The sequence below is a fragment of the Panthera onca genome, chromosome C2 (assembly GCF_046562875.1).
Source record: "Panthera onca isolate mPanOnc1 chromosome C2, mPanOnc1 haplotype 2, whole genome shotgun sequence".
Taxonomy (NCBI): Eukaryota; Metazoa; Chordata; class Mammalia; order Carnivora; family Felidae; genus Panthera; species Panthera onca.
Genome location: NC_138347.1, coordinates 71,609,187 through 71,623,552, shown reverse-complemented (window position 1 = coordinate 71,623,552; position 14,366 = coordinate 71,609,187). Strand labels below are relative to the sequence as shown.

Sequence of the window (14,366 nt, the reverse complement as noted above, 5' to 3'; positions counted from 1 at the left end):
GCTTAGAACTCACTAAAAAAAATAAAAGTAAGTAAATAGATAAAAAAACATTGCTTTCTATTAAAAAAAATAAAAGAACCTGCACATAGTGTCTTCTTGAGGACCCAGAACATAACTTCCCTTTCCTATTTCCCCAAAACCCTAACACAGAGTGAGCACATAGAAGGTGCATGGTGAGTGACTGAGGCAGGGTTTGGAGTGAGAGTTTTGGCTTAGTCTCTTCCTTCAGCAGCTGTATCGGGGCTAGGAGCCCCGAGCCAAGGGCCTTAGCTGGGTGTAAGAACAGTGGGCTCTTCCTGTCTCTGCCTGTCTCCTGTATGCTGTGTCTTCTAATAAGTCAAGGCCTCCTCTTCCTGGGTCCTTACGTTTACTAATCCCTGACCTTGGTATGGCTGCTCCTCTGTGTCTACAATCACCACCGCTCTGAACTATTGATCTCCCCTAGTTCCTAGGGATCTGTTTCCAAAGATAGCTCCGTAAGTGCCTTGTTTCACAAGTCCCTTCCCCTTTTAGGATCTCAGTTTCTTTATTGCTAAAATGGATAGGCAGGATATAGTGGGAAGGTAGTCCAACATTTCTTTTACTCCTGGGTTCAGTCCCTTTGTCTCCTGGGCCCTGCAGCCTGTCCTTCACTGGGTGTTGCTAGCTCCTGGGGTTCTGGTATGGACATGGTCCAGAGGGGATGAGCAGTCCCTCTTGCAGAATAAATGCTGTACCATTCACAGCTCTGGCTTCTTTCCCCACCCCACCTCCAGGGCTCAACAATAGGCCCCTTCAGCTCTAGGCTCTTGCTGAAGGGGTGGGGGTGGGGTGAGGCCTGAGCCAGCAGGCAGAGGACCAGCCAGGCAGCCTCTGCGCAGCCCCAGCCCTAGAAGAGCTCTGGGAGTGGCTGGCTGCTGGGAGCTGTGCTGCATCCTTCCTCCGTTCCCGGGAGTCACTGCATTGCTTGGTGTTGTGATGATGCCTGGGCCAGAGGATTGGCAAGAGGCAGCTCTCTGCAGTGCCCTGCATCCGAGCCCTGGCACCAGGGCGTGCATGGTGTGCATGTGCACCAGACCCGGACAGCTGCCGGAATTTATCCTCTGTCACACATGAGTAGGGTTTTGTTGGTGGGAGGAGTGCTCCAGGAATGTGTTAGGGCTCTCAGTGTCCTGTCTTTGAGTGTCAGGGTTGGCATGCCAGTCTTGAGCCGCTGGAGCATGAAACAGCAACTAAATACTTTCAAGATCAAGTTGGTACATGTGGGGAGGTGTGAGTCTCTTGAGTTCAATGTGGGTCTGTATAGTGGATAGGTTCTGTGTAAAGGTAGATTTTTTCCTTTCTTCTCTGAAAGTCACACCTCCTTTTCTGTTGGAATCGAAGATGAGGCATAGTGGGTCCCTGTATCTGATCTGGGTCCCTGCTTCTGTGCCCTGCCTTCCCACCCTGTTACTCCCTTGACCCCCATGGTGAGGCTGGGATGCCTGACAAACTGAGCTTCCTTCCCATCAACATTGTTGTGTCGCCTACCCCAGCTGTCCCTGCAGTCTAGTGAGAATGCAGCCTTCTGCAGAAGGCCGATTCCTGGCCCTCCCTCTGCATAAGCAACTGACTGGCCTTGTCATCCCTGGTGCTGAAACGGCTTTGTGGGAGCAAAGTAGCTTACTGGGACTGGAGTGGCTGTAATGAGATTGGCAGCCCCTCTTTCTATGAAGGTGCTTGCTTTCCTGGATTAGAAATACTGGGAGGGAGCAAAGCCTGGGCGGGGGTGGGGTGGGGGAATGAGGCTTATTTCTGATACCCTCTGGAAGTAAAGCAGGCCCCCTTTCTCCAGTGCCATCTTATGGGTTTTAAGTCTCTTTCAGCAAACTCTTCTTGACCAGATACCTTGCCAGCTTCTGCCTTCAAGTTGATAGATAAAAACAGCTGGTTACTTTACAGGGTACAAACTACAGTAGAGGTGTGTACATAGAATCTCTCAGTAGAATTATATATTGATACAGAATGCTATAAGAACAGTGAGCCTTTAAGGATCAGAATATGATGAATAATTTGAAAATTATACATTGATTTGGCTATTTTCCACATGTACTACACTATAGTTGACTGTTGAACACGTGGGGGCTAGGAGTGCTGACCTCTCACACAGTCTAAAATCTGCATATAACTTTTGACTCCCCCAAAACTGAACTACTGATAGCCCACGGTTGAGTGGAAAACTTAACCAATAACATAAACAGCACATATTTTACATTTTATATGTATTATGTACTATATTCTTAGAACAAAGTAAACTGGAGAAAAGAAAAGGTTGTTATTAAGAAAATCATAAGAGAAAATACATTGTACTGTACCGTATTGAAAAAATTCACACATTAGTGGACCCGCACAATTCAAACCCATGTTGTTCAAGAGTTAACTGTATTGTGTGTTTATACCATTCCTGTTTTCAAATATTATTTTAACGGAATAACATGGGAAGCATAGCAAAAATAACCATTTAGAGGTAGGAAATGGCAATTTACAGAGGAGATGACATGGGTCTTGGGGGATGTGTTGGAATTCATCATGTAGACAAAGAGAAGGACCGTCACAAAGAGAATAGCTCAGAGGCATTAAAAATTTTTAAATGAGAAATGTTCTTTTTTTTCTAAAGTTTTCTTTCTTTATTTTTGAGAGAGAGAGAGAGAGAAAGAAAGAGCAAGTGGGAAAGGGGCAGAGAGAGGGAGAAAGAGAGAATCCCAAGCAGGCTCCACACTGTCAGCACAGAGCCCAATATGAGGCTCTAACTCACGAACTGAGATCATGACTTGAGCTGAAATCAAGAGTCAGATACTTAATTGACTGAGCCACCCAGGCACCCTGAAACATTAAGATTCAAGAAGGGAGTGGGGCGCCTAGATGGCTCATTGGTTAAGCGTCCAGCTTCAGTTCAGGGTCATGATCTCAGGGTCTGTGGGTTCAAGCCCCGCGTTGGGCTCTGTGCTGACAGCTCAGAGCCTGGAGCCTGTTTGGGATTCTGTGTCTCCCTTTCTCTCTGCCCCCTCCCCCGCTGTCTCTGTGTCTCTGTCTCTCTCAAAAACATTAAAAAAAATTAAAGAAGGGAGTGTGTGTAGGGAAGGGCAAGTATTTAATTTGGCTGGAATATGGACATTTGAAGAAAATGATGAGGTATGGAGGTGGACAAATAGGCAAGGGGAGGATCTTGAAGGGCCTTGTATTTGGCTCAATGAGGAGTTACAGAAGGATAGAAGCAGGGGAGGGACTTCAGATGACAATAATAGCAATAGGCAGCTGTGTGCCAGGTGCTGTGCTAAGTGTGCTCTTCATTATCTCATTGAATCTGCACTCTGTGAAGGAGGTGCTGCTATTTCTTCCCATTTTACAGGAGAGGAAATTGAGTCTTAGAGGTTAAGGTATTTGCCCAAAAGTTGCTCAAGTACAAAGTGACAGAGCCAAGATTTCAGATCTGGTCTGTCTGACTCTTGATCCTAATGGTATTCATTGGGAGGACTAATGAGGAGGCAGAAACAAGATTTTGTGTCCTGCCCAGTGAGGAAGGTAGGAAGTTATAGTTGCAGGGGGGCCAGGGGTGAGGTTTCTAGCCTGGGTGGCTGGCATTGGCTTGTGATATTTTCAGTTGGGATATAGGAGCATGCCTTAGCTAAGTTGAAGGGGGTGATGATGAGCTCAGTATGGTTATACAGAATTTGTGGTACTTGTGCATCCTCCTGGTGGAGCTGTCCTGTAAATGTCTGTAAATGTGGGCCTAGAGCTTCAGGTGGTCAGAAATAAAGACAGACAGCACATGGTAATTGGAGCCCTGGGGCAGGGGAGGGAGAGGAAGTGACCCCCCAGGGAGCAGAGCATCCACTGAGAAGAGAAGGAAGGGTGAGTTCAGAAGTCTTGGGGAAATATCGATAGTTAAGGAGGACGGGAAAGAGGCTCCAGGGCTAGACTTGGGGCCTATGGGCCCAGCACCACTAGCAAATATGCCTCAGCTTTGCCTCTCCTCAGAACCACAGCTGCCAAGCTCTCCTGGGAGGGAGTGGGCCCCTGTGTCCTGGAGATGGAGAGGGTGTGGACAGCCATGGTGTGTGTCTGAATCACCCCCTCTCTCCATTGGCCCCAGGCCAGCCTCCTCCCCAGATCTGTGTGATGTCAGAACTGGGCTGACCTGAAGGTGTGGGGTTGCTTGGTGCAGTTCCCTCTGGGATGAGGTCCCAAGGGGAGCCAGCCTGGCCTTGGTCCAGAAGTTTGGGGCCTGTGTATGGAGGGGTGAGTTGAAGTTGACTGGGCTTTGTGGGGCTGGCATGTGGAGGCAAGATAATCCTCTGGCTGGGAGAGGAACTATAAGCACCCCCCCCCCCCCTTCCTCCCAATATGTTGTTTTCCCTCTAGAGCTTAGAGAAGAGGGAGGGCAGGGGTGGAGAGGGCTGGCTTGGAGGTGAGGTTGGCATATATTCCCAAGAATACGGTAGATTGTTTTGGAAAAATCTCTTGGCCGGAAATTACATGTCATGTCTGCTCCTCAGTGTGGATTTGTCACTTCACTGATGCTGCTGGAGAGGCTGGGGGAGGGGAGTGGACAGCAGAGGCAAGCTGGTTCCTGGCCACTCCCATCTCTCTTTAGAGATATGGGGGCAAGTTGTAGACTACAGGGGTATACATGTAGGGTAGATCCCCCAAGTCCTAAAGGTAGTTTGGATCCTGTGGGAATCTTGGCAGGATGGCATTAGGAAGGGAGGGTAATGGGGGGGTGGGGAGGAGATAGGGAGAAAGCAGGAAGGAGGAATAATTTGGATCATACCATTCATCCAGTGAAGGGAAGAATGGATGGGCCTGGCGTTTTCATGCTCTTTTTCTCTGACTTTGGGTCAGGACAGCTTCCTGACTTTGGCTGGGTTCTTGCAGCTTCCCACAAAACTGCTATAGCTGCTGTAAGATACCCAGGGACTTCTGCCTGGATTAGATCTCCTGCCTGGCGGGTCATCCCCTACCTCAGCATACTTCAAGGTGAAGGAACTTGTGAGGAGATTGAGCCTTATAGGAACTCACCCAGTATCCTCCTGGGGTCCCTTTCCTTAGCCTCAAGGTTGAGTTGGTTGATGGGAGGGCAGGTGTCTCAGCATCTCCCTCCTCCTCTGCCCCAACCCTCCCGGAAGTGGAGGGTGCCCTGAGCTCAGCCCTAAATACCTGGTACTAAGGAGTCAGTGGATGCTTCAGATGCCAGCACAATGAAAGGGTGTGCGTGGGGCGCCTTGAGGCCCTCAGGGCGGGAGGGAGAGGAGGAGCCTCTGCAGTAGGACTTCCTGATCACTAGGCAATGGCCTCGCCCCAGTGCTGGGTGGCAGAGCCCGGCGTGGGCACGTGTTGGAGCAGCTCCTACGGCGGGGAATGTGGGCACTCGAGGCACTCTTCTGAGGCCAGAGGTCAGCCCCAACACTGTGCCCTGCCCTGAGCTCCCGTGCGCACAGCCTGTGCAGTCTTGGGGGAGGGGGACGGGGAGGCTAGGGAGATGTCAAGGCCGGGCTGGGAAGAGGCGTGGGGCAGGGGCGGGCTGTGGTCTCCCTCCTGGTGCCGGAGGCGTGGCTTCTACGACTGGGCAGGTTCTCGGGGCGCTGAGCGAGTGGAGTGCAGTGGAGTGCGGAGTGGAGCGGCAGGGAGTCCGGCAGGTGGGCGCATGCTTGGAGCTTGGTGGAAGCCAGGCGGATTGGGGAGATAGGCTTCAGGCCCCAGTGAACGGAGGGGGGGGGGGGGGGTTCTCAGGCCGAGTCAGGATGGGGCTCCTTTTCTGTGAGCCTCTTGGATGGACCTCCTTATGTGGGAGGTCTTGATTCCCCAGGACCTAATTGGTGGCAGTGGAGCTCAGGGATCATGGAGGTAGCCAAGGGGCTGAGGGGAGCTGTGGCCCTGCGGTCAGTGGAGGTGGGGTCGAGGCACCTGGATGTCTCCGGGGGTCAGCAGGTGGTGCTGCGGAGAGGCGAGAGGCGGCGGCTCCTTGGAATGGAGGCTGGGGACGCGATTGGGGGAGGGGCCGGTCGCAGGCCCGGCATAGGTGACGGCGACCATCCAACCATCCGGGCTCGGCTCGGGCACTGGCCAACCAGCGGTGGATATGAGGCTGTGGGTGGGTATGCTGTGGGGTACGGACCGGCCTTCTCGGTTGAGGCGCTCAAGCAGCCCCTGCCCTCCTTCTGGAGGATGCTGGAGGCCCGGCCCCTCGGGACGCAGGGCAGTGACGCTGCCGCTGCCGGTGCCGCTGGAGGGGCGGGGGCTGCGGGAGGGCTCTGCTCTCCTCCCTGGCTCTAACGCCGGGGAGTTTGGGTGCCATGGGGGAGAGATCTGCATATCAGCGCCTGGCTGGGGGTGAGGAGGGACAGCAGGTAATGGGAGAGGCCTGGGGGATAGCCAGGTAGCTGGGTCCTAGACCCCATCATCTGCCAATGAGCTGAGGGCCCAGCCCTGCTCCACAGCAGCCTCTCAGGAGTGAGGGGCGTCTGTGCTTCTGGGCCCCAGGACAGATCCTGGGGATTGAGAGGCTGGGTAATGAGGTGTTTGTGTGTGTATGTGGTGGGTGAGGGGCAAATCAGTGGTGGGAAATTACTGATGCTGCCACCTGCCTCAGTGTCTCTGGTTTCTCTGGGACCCAGTTAAATTGCCTTTTGGGCTTTCTTCAACACCCGGTGGGAGCACCAGAAGCAGTGCCAGGCTTTGGGTGTAGTCTTTTATGGGCACTGAGTCCTTGTTCCCTGGACATTCCTGCTTACTTTTGAATATGCATATCAAGCTAAATGCCCTTATTTGCTTTAGGAAATATGATCGTTATTCGTGGGGCTGCTTCCCTTCTGCTTGGAGATAAAGCACTTTCTCTCTTGGTCGGCAGAGGGCGATAGCTGACAGGACTAATGGGGACAGAAAAGGTGGAGGTTGTTTTCCGGGTCTGAGAGAAGGGGTCCAAGAAGTGGCCTGAGCTCTGACCAGGCTTTGCTTTTCCTCACAGCCTTTTGCAGCTGGATTGCTGACCAAGTTGCTGAGGCTTGTTCTTACCCAAAGTCTAAGGGAAGAGTCAGGCATGGGGTTCTGAATGATTTGGGACACATCTTTTGGGGGTGGCTAGACTCTTTAATCTGGCCATTCTGTTCCAGCAGCCTCCCTTTTGCAGTAGAGGGAGTAATTTTGCTTAAATTGTCCCCTAAAATCAGGTCCCTGGGGCTCCTTCAGGGTGGTGCCTGGTGGGAAGTAGGCAGTAGGCTTCTCTGAGCCAAGGGCATTGTCTGCCAGGGTTTTGGGAAAAGTCATTTCCAGTGTGATCTCAGCCCGGCCTTATCTTGTCTATTAGCTCTGACCCCAGCCTCAGACTGGTGATTCACTGGACCAAGGGGAGGCTATACCTGGCTGGATCCACGAGCTTTGTGTGGTAGATGACACAGGGATGAGGAGGAGGGACTGAGAACTTGAGAGCTGGCATGTCCCCCAACACCCACACCCCCTACCCCTCCACAGGGCTGGACCAGGAAATGGCTGACCTTTCAGGTAACCTCCCTGCTAAGAAGGCTGGGCACTAAGAGAGGCCCTGGAAAGAGAGCCTAAGATGCTAACTCCCCAAAACTCTCACCCAGCTGTCTGCCCCACCATCCAGCTGGGGTTCCCAGAGCTGGTAGCCAGCTGGATAGGGACAAGAGAACAGTGTACAAGAAACGGGCTCTCTGGACATGGCTGCTGATGGGGGGAGGGGTTGCTGAGGGAGCCTGCGAGGACTTCCTGCAGCTGTCAGGTGTGTCTGGGGGCTGTAGTGAGGGGGGTGTAGGAGCAGCTGGTACTCTTGAGGAGGGGCAGAGGGATCATTTGTCAGCTGTAGGAACATGGGGGGCCATTGGGGGCTTGGTGGAGTTTCTCCAGTTCTTTTTAGCTCAGGCTGTTGGCTGTGTTTGGGGGTGCTATACAAGAAACATCCTATAGCCTAGAATCCTATTGCTTTGGAATGAGGACATCCCAGCAGGGTCTAGGGGCATATTTGTTTGTTTAGAGGGGCTTTGGATCTTAGCTAGCTGGTCTGGGGGAGGAGGCACCCTGGATGTTGTGGGCAGTGCAAGGCAACCCCAGGGGAGGGGGTGGAGATTCCTCACCCCCACAACCCCCCTCGCTCTTGGCTGGACTGCCCCACTCTGGCAGGCTGCCGGCCTCCTATTTCCGTCGGGCACCAGGGTAACAGGGCCACATTAGGGCCTGAGCCAGGAGACACCCAGCCAAGACTGGGACAGGGAGATGGGGGAGGGTCTCTGAAGGGTCTGCCTGCAGGGCCCAGGAATGTCTGTCTGGGGTCCAGGCCCTCAACTCAGGCTGTGTTCTAGCCCCCACAGCCCCAGACAAGCCCATGTAGGAGCCTGTAGCCCCTCTTTGTACGTTGCTGCTTGATTCACATAGCCCCCACCCTAAAATCCCAAGAGTTGTCTGCAGCTATGGGGGCTGGGGTGGAAGCCAAAGACAGGGGGCCTTGTGTATGGGGAGGCAGGGGGGCCAGCGCGGGTGGCTGGGAGGAAGAGTCCCCTCATTCCCGCCACCCTTTTGGCAGTGATTCAGAAAGGTCCTTTTTCAGCCAGTGTCAGAGCTGCTCAGCCGGGGAGGGAGGGACAAGGGAGGGAGGGCAGTCAGGCGGGGGAGCCAGGGAGTAGGGCTGAGCTGTGACCACTGCACTGAAGAGAAGTCAGAGAAACAGGACAGAGGACCCAGGCTGAGCCAGCCCAGAGAAGAGCTCACCTCCTGCCAGACTAGCCAGCTGTGGAAACAGCTGTGCAGCAAAGAAAAGGAGCCCACCCTCTTTTTCTGCCCCATTTCCCACTCCTGTTGTGGGATTTGGGGGACTCCTGGAGCAGGTCTTTGGCCAACTTCCCTTCTGGGCAGAACCTTAAATTCAGGAGCTAAAGGCTCTGCTCCCTCATATCTTGGGCCAAAGTCCCAGGGTCCCAGTCAGGGGGTCCAGCTCCGTGGAGATGCCAGCAGCCCGTCGGTTCCCTGGCCTGGAGCTTTCTTTCCCTCTCCTGGCCAGACTACGGCGACGCCTGTACACAGTGAGTGGGGGCTGGGGATGTGGGTAGGACTGACTGGGGACTGGGTCAGCCCCTCAGAGCCAGCACTTCACTGAGGAGCAGAGGACAGGACCGGGAATGGCTGAGGGCTTGATAGGGGTTCTGAGACCAGGGCCTCTCCCCTCAGCTGCTGCATTCTGGTTGGTGAGCATGTTAGCAAAGTGTATGCGGGAATTGTGCGTGTCTGGAGAGTGCCACGCCACACGTCAGACACAGGTGTGGGACTGTGGGTGTGCTGGGGGCCAGGCACACGCACAGCTGGAGACTGTGAGCAGGGTGGGGGGGAAGGCTTCAGAGACAAAGAAACTTGGCGGGGAAGGGGCACTTAGCCAAGGGGAAGGGGCTTATCCAGGGTCACTCTGGGCCTGGTGGTAGAGACAGAACTAGGACCCTGATTGCTTTCTTCTCACTGGGATCCCAGTGTTCTTCCCTGTCCCCCACACACCCCTACGCAGAGCAACCCTGTCCCTGGGGCTGGTGAGCAGGGAGGGGAGTGTCCAGCTGAGCAGGGAGATCTGTTAGCTGGTGTCTCAGGGAAAAGGAACATGCCAGACTGTGTGCTTTCTGCACAGCTTCAGGGGAAGGGCTGTGTGTCTCCCCAAGTCCTGACCACCCAGGGCATGGCTTTGAGCAGTTGCCCCCAGAGGAGGGTGGGAGTGGGGAGTCTAGAACCCTGAGACTTGGAGACTGGGCAAGAAGAGGAGGGAGACTTTAAACTGCTTGCCCTGCTGGCAGGCCACATCGTGGGGCATGTAGTGGGTGCAATTGCTTTGCTCCAGGGACAGGGTAGTGATGGTGGAAGTGCTGGCTGGCCCTGCCTGGCCAGGCTGCGGAGAGACACGGCCTAGGTCAGTGATTTTCACAGTGCACCTTTGGGGCCTTCTTCTGGAAAGCAGCAGTGCCCTGCCCTCTTAATGTCCATGCACTCCCTTGTGTGTAACAAATGGTTTTGTTGAGGATAAGTGAGTTAATACAGCTAAACGCTTAGAACCGTGCCTGGCATATAATAAGTGTAGTTGAAATGTTAGAGTTATTTTTATAGTTCTTCTTAAATAAAAATAATAAAAATATAACTTTTTTACTGTGTGTGTGTGTATAGTCAACACGATGTCACCTATAGTATAAAGGAGAAATAAAAGGAAAGTGATGATAGCATTTCATGTATTCTGGTATGTCTGTACACTCTGACGTGATGAGGTAGTCAGTGCTAACACCTCTAGGAGGACCACCGTGGAGGCAGCATCTACAAGTGCTGACCGAGAGTGGGGTTTGGAAATAATAAGGGCAGGTTGCCTTCAGTGACATTTTTCTGATTAGTGAACAACTTTTGCTAAGTTCTGAACAAAGCAAAGGTCAGTGTTCCCTCATTTTACACCATAGTTCTGTTCTAGGAAGATTCAGTGTGTATTAAAAACCAAAAAGTACAGGGGCGCCTGGGTGGCTCAGTTGGTTAAGCGTGCGACTTCTGCTCAGGTCACGATCTCGCAGTCCATGAGTTCGAGCCCTGCGTCGGGCTCTGGGCTGATGGCTCAGAGCCTGGAGCCTGCTTCCGATTCTGTGTCTCCCTCTCTCTCTGCCCCTCCCCCGTTCATGCTCTGTCTCTCTCTGTCTCAAAAATAATAAAATAAACATTAAAAAAAAAATTAAAAAAAACAAAAACAAAAAGTACATTTTTGCTCATGTTAAGATGGAATTCGATTCTAGGTTCAGATGTTTATAAACCAGTTTTTCACCCGCACAAATTAAGTTGTGTGGGATTTGGGACAATGTGTGAGACTCCCCTGCACATTACAGGATAACTTACATTCTTGTCCCCCAGTCACCCACTAAATGCCACTAGTGGCCCCCCAACATCCAAGAATGTCCCCTAGGAGGCTGCACAGACCTCATGGGAACGATCTAGGTAAAGGGTCACAGCTTGAAGTTTGAAAACCCCCCTCTGGCCCAGCTGCCTTGGTGGAAGAGCCAGGGTTTGAACTGAGGGCTTCTCATTCCCGTTTGTCACTCTTTGCGTTGCCCTGAGCTGCCTGGGAAGCTCTGATGTCCTGCTGCTAGGCTGGCAACACCGCTGGGAACTGTGGGGGCAGGAGGCTCATGCTCCGCCTGGGCTGCAAGCGCCGGCTTCTCTTGGTGAGCCTGTGTTGAGAGCTGGAGGCCAGGGCCACCTCTGACTTGTGGGGTGTCGAGGGGCAGCTGGCCTTTTCCTTCTTGTGGGTTTTCCTCCGTGGGGATTGAACACAGGTCATGGGCCGGCCTGGACAAGCTCTCAGCTCTGTCGGGTCTTACTTGGACAAGGATGGGCTTGGTGTCCAGTGGGCCAGGCTGCTTTGTGTTATGGGTGCCCTGTCCTCTTTCTCTGGACCGCACAGAGTGTAGGTCAGAGGTCACTCACTGGTGGCCTATTGGCTGATTATAGCCTGCACATGTGTTTTGCTTGGCTTGTACAGCGTGTGTGTGTGTGTGTGTGTGTGTGTATTTCAAACTTGAATTAGTCGATATAATTAAAAAGTCAAGAGAAAGATGTAATGTTAAGTGAAAAGGAACAGAATGGTGTGGGTAATGGGTAAATGTGTGTGTGTGTGGGCGAAACAAAGTCTGGAAGGATGTGTAAAAGTCATTTATGGCAGCTGGTTTTGGGGACAGGGGGCTAGGTGGCTGTGCAGTATGGCAGGGAATGAGACTTTATGGCTCCTGTGTGCTTTTTGAATATCTTACCATGTGCATATATTACCTTTTCAAAAAGAATTTTAGTGGTCACATTTCACATATAGATTCAGATTTCCAGTATTTCTTGAAAAAATTAAAAGCTTTGATGACATTGGGCAGTAGTCTATGATGATAACTGTTGATGGAGCTAAGCAGGGCTGCCTCTTTGAGCTGGCATCTGAAAGCTGACCCCAGCCTTTGCCTGCCTCTTGTCTTCCACTCACTGTGGTTCTAAGGGCACTTGAGTGGTCTGTGGGATGGTGAGGGGACAGCCTCTGGTGGTGTCAGGCATTGGGTGAAACTTAGCTAGAGCTCATCTAGTCCACAGTGCTTTCTTTCCCTGGGGTCCATCAGGTCCAAGGAGCCTATGGATAGGTCTCAAGGGACCCTGCACCCCCCCCCCCCCAATTGTTTTTTTTTTTCTATTTTTTTAATGTTTATTTATTTTTGAGAGAGAGACAATGTGTGAGTGGGGGAGGGGCAGAGAGAGGGAGACACAAAATCCGAAGCAGGCTCCAGGCTCTGAGCTGTCTGCACAGAGCCAGACATAGGGCTTGAACTCATGAACTGCGAGATCATGACCTAGCTGAAGTCGGATGCTTAATTGACTGAGGGGAGGCACCCCTCCCCGACCAATTGTTTTTTAAAATATTTTAAAAATATTTTTTAAGTAATCTCTACAATACAAAACCCTGAGATCAAGAGTTGCATGTTCGACTGATTGAGCTAGTCAGGCGCCCCACCCCCCAATTTTTTAATGGAAACTTCATGAGTAAGAATGTGTATGTTTTCTTGGAAACATAATCGATAGTTTTCATTGTTCTCAAAGGGTTTGTGACTCTCTGAAAGCAGAGAGGTTGATCTCATATCACTCAGCCACAGATCACAAAGTTTGGGCTTAAGACCCTGACTCCAGGGCCTGGGCTGTATTCCAGTTGTCCTAATTCTACCCTTGTTGCTGGCAGGAAGAGGGACACAGGAGTATAGGCCATTCTGTACAGCTGTTTTGGGGAGCAAGAACATGGTTTGAGTCCTTACCTTGAAGCAGTTTAGTAGAATGTGGGTGAGCCTAGGACACTCAGGACAGGGTCCCCTGCCACCTCCCTGTACCCCTTGGTCCCTGAGCCATTCTTCCCTCCCCACAGAGGCTGGGGAGCAGCAGCATGCAGCCCGAGGAGGGCACGGGCTGGCTGCTTGAGCTGCTGTCCGAGGTGCAGCTACAACAGTACTTCCTGCGGCTCCGCGATGACCTCAATGTTACCCGCCTGTCCCACTTTGAGTATGTCAAGAATGAGGACCTGGAGAAGATTGGCATGGGCCGGCCTGGTAGGTGGGGATATTGGCCTTGCTTGTTGCTTCCCCACTGACCGTTTACCTCCTCTGTCCTCAGGATTGCCAGTTGGAAGAGCCCTCCTCCTTATTCCTTGGGGTGGCATAGCTGAGAACTCTCGCTGCATCAGTAGATGCTGCACGCAGTGAGTGCATGAGAACAGTTAGCAGTTGTAAAGGTGAACTGGAGTTTGAGGAGAATGAAGTCATACTTAAAGCTCTGGATTCTCAGGATTGAAAAAATACTGCTTTTGGTTTGTTCAGACGTTTGTAGGATGTATTTCCTCCATCTCCTCCTCCTTTATAAACATGGCATTGAGTCTGCTCTGTTCACCATTCTGAACATCAGAGGGGTCAATGTCCAGAGATCTGTATGGAGAAGAGAAGATTAAAAACCCTCCGATGATTTGCAAATTTTCTCTTAATCTGTCTCTTTTTCTCTCTCCCTCACAAAGATCTGCTTTAAATTGAACTCATTCTGTCTCTTTCCCATGCACAAAAATATGCTCTATAAGTTTTTATCCTAAAAGTAGTGATCATAGCATCTAGAAGCCATGGTATTCCTTGTAGAGCATTAGACACTTATTAGTATATTCAACTTAAAATAGCTGAATAAGTAATAACGTGCTAAATTAGACACTGACATAGACTACTTTGAGATTGGATAGTTGGTATCTGATGCAAGTAACAATAAAATTTTATGGGAGAAAAACACAAAATTGGGTAAATCCTACACATTGCCTTTTTTTCCCCCCTTGAGGGTTGGAAAAAGACCACTGCTGTTCAATTTTGGTGGTTAAACACCTCCATCTAGTTCGAGAACCACTGCCTAGAAGTGGAATGCTGTGACCATCTGGCTAACTATGGCCCCTGGTTGGTTAGAATGGTCTGTTTCCTTGGTGTCATTGTGCTAGGCAGTATCTAGTGGTGGGCCCGCCCCAGGGGGACCAAGGAAGCATGCAGGTGGGGGCCCTGGGGGCTGTGAACTACCTTAACAGCATTTGATTCCCCTTTTTTCTCTGCAGGACAGCGGCGATTGTGGGAGGCTGTGAAGAGGAGAAAGGCCATGTGCAAACGCAAGTCTTGGATGAGCAAGGTGCGTGAATGAGGAACAAGATGGGGTGGGCAGCCTTGCAGGCCCAGCTCTGATGTTAGTCCTAGGAAACTCCCCCATTCCCAGGCAGGTATGATCTTGTATTTTGTACAGACCTCCCTCCTCCAAGGTCTTACCAGGCAGGGTACTTGTAGGACCACCCAGCTAAG

General features: G+C 51.8%; 1 protein-coding gene across 19 annotated transcripts in view; it reads left to right on the top strand.

The window, feature by feature from the left end:
- Positions 1–14,366, top strand: part of TNK2 (tyrosine kinase non receptor 2) — a 46,069-nt gene that overhangs the window by 13,675 nt on the left and 18,028 nt on the right. For 7 of the 19 annotated variants that reach the window (XM_060639664.2, XM_060639670.2, XM_060639661.2 and 4 more), the window contains exons 1-3: positions 8,663–9,050; positions 12,920–13,100; positions 14,129–14,199. In XM_060639664.2, the coding sequence (XP_060495647.1) occupies positions 8,973–9,050; positions 12,920–13,100; positions 14,129–14,199 (330 nt within the window). In that variant the 5' untranslated portion in view covers positions 8,663–8,972. Of the gene's footprint in view, positions 1–5,529; positions 5,655–5,744; positions 6,366–8,661; positions 9,051–12,919; positions 13,101–14,128; positions 14,200–14,366 lie in introns of those variants that run through there. The other 12 variants (XM_060639663.3, XM_060639679.3, XM_060639671.3 and 9 more) reach the window with 8 other exon arrangements.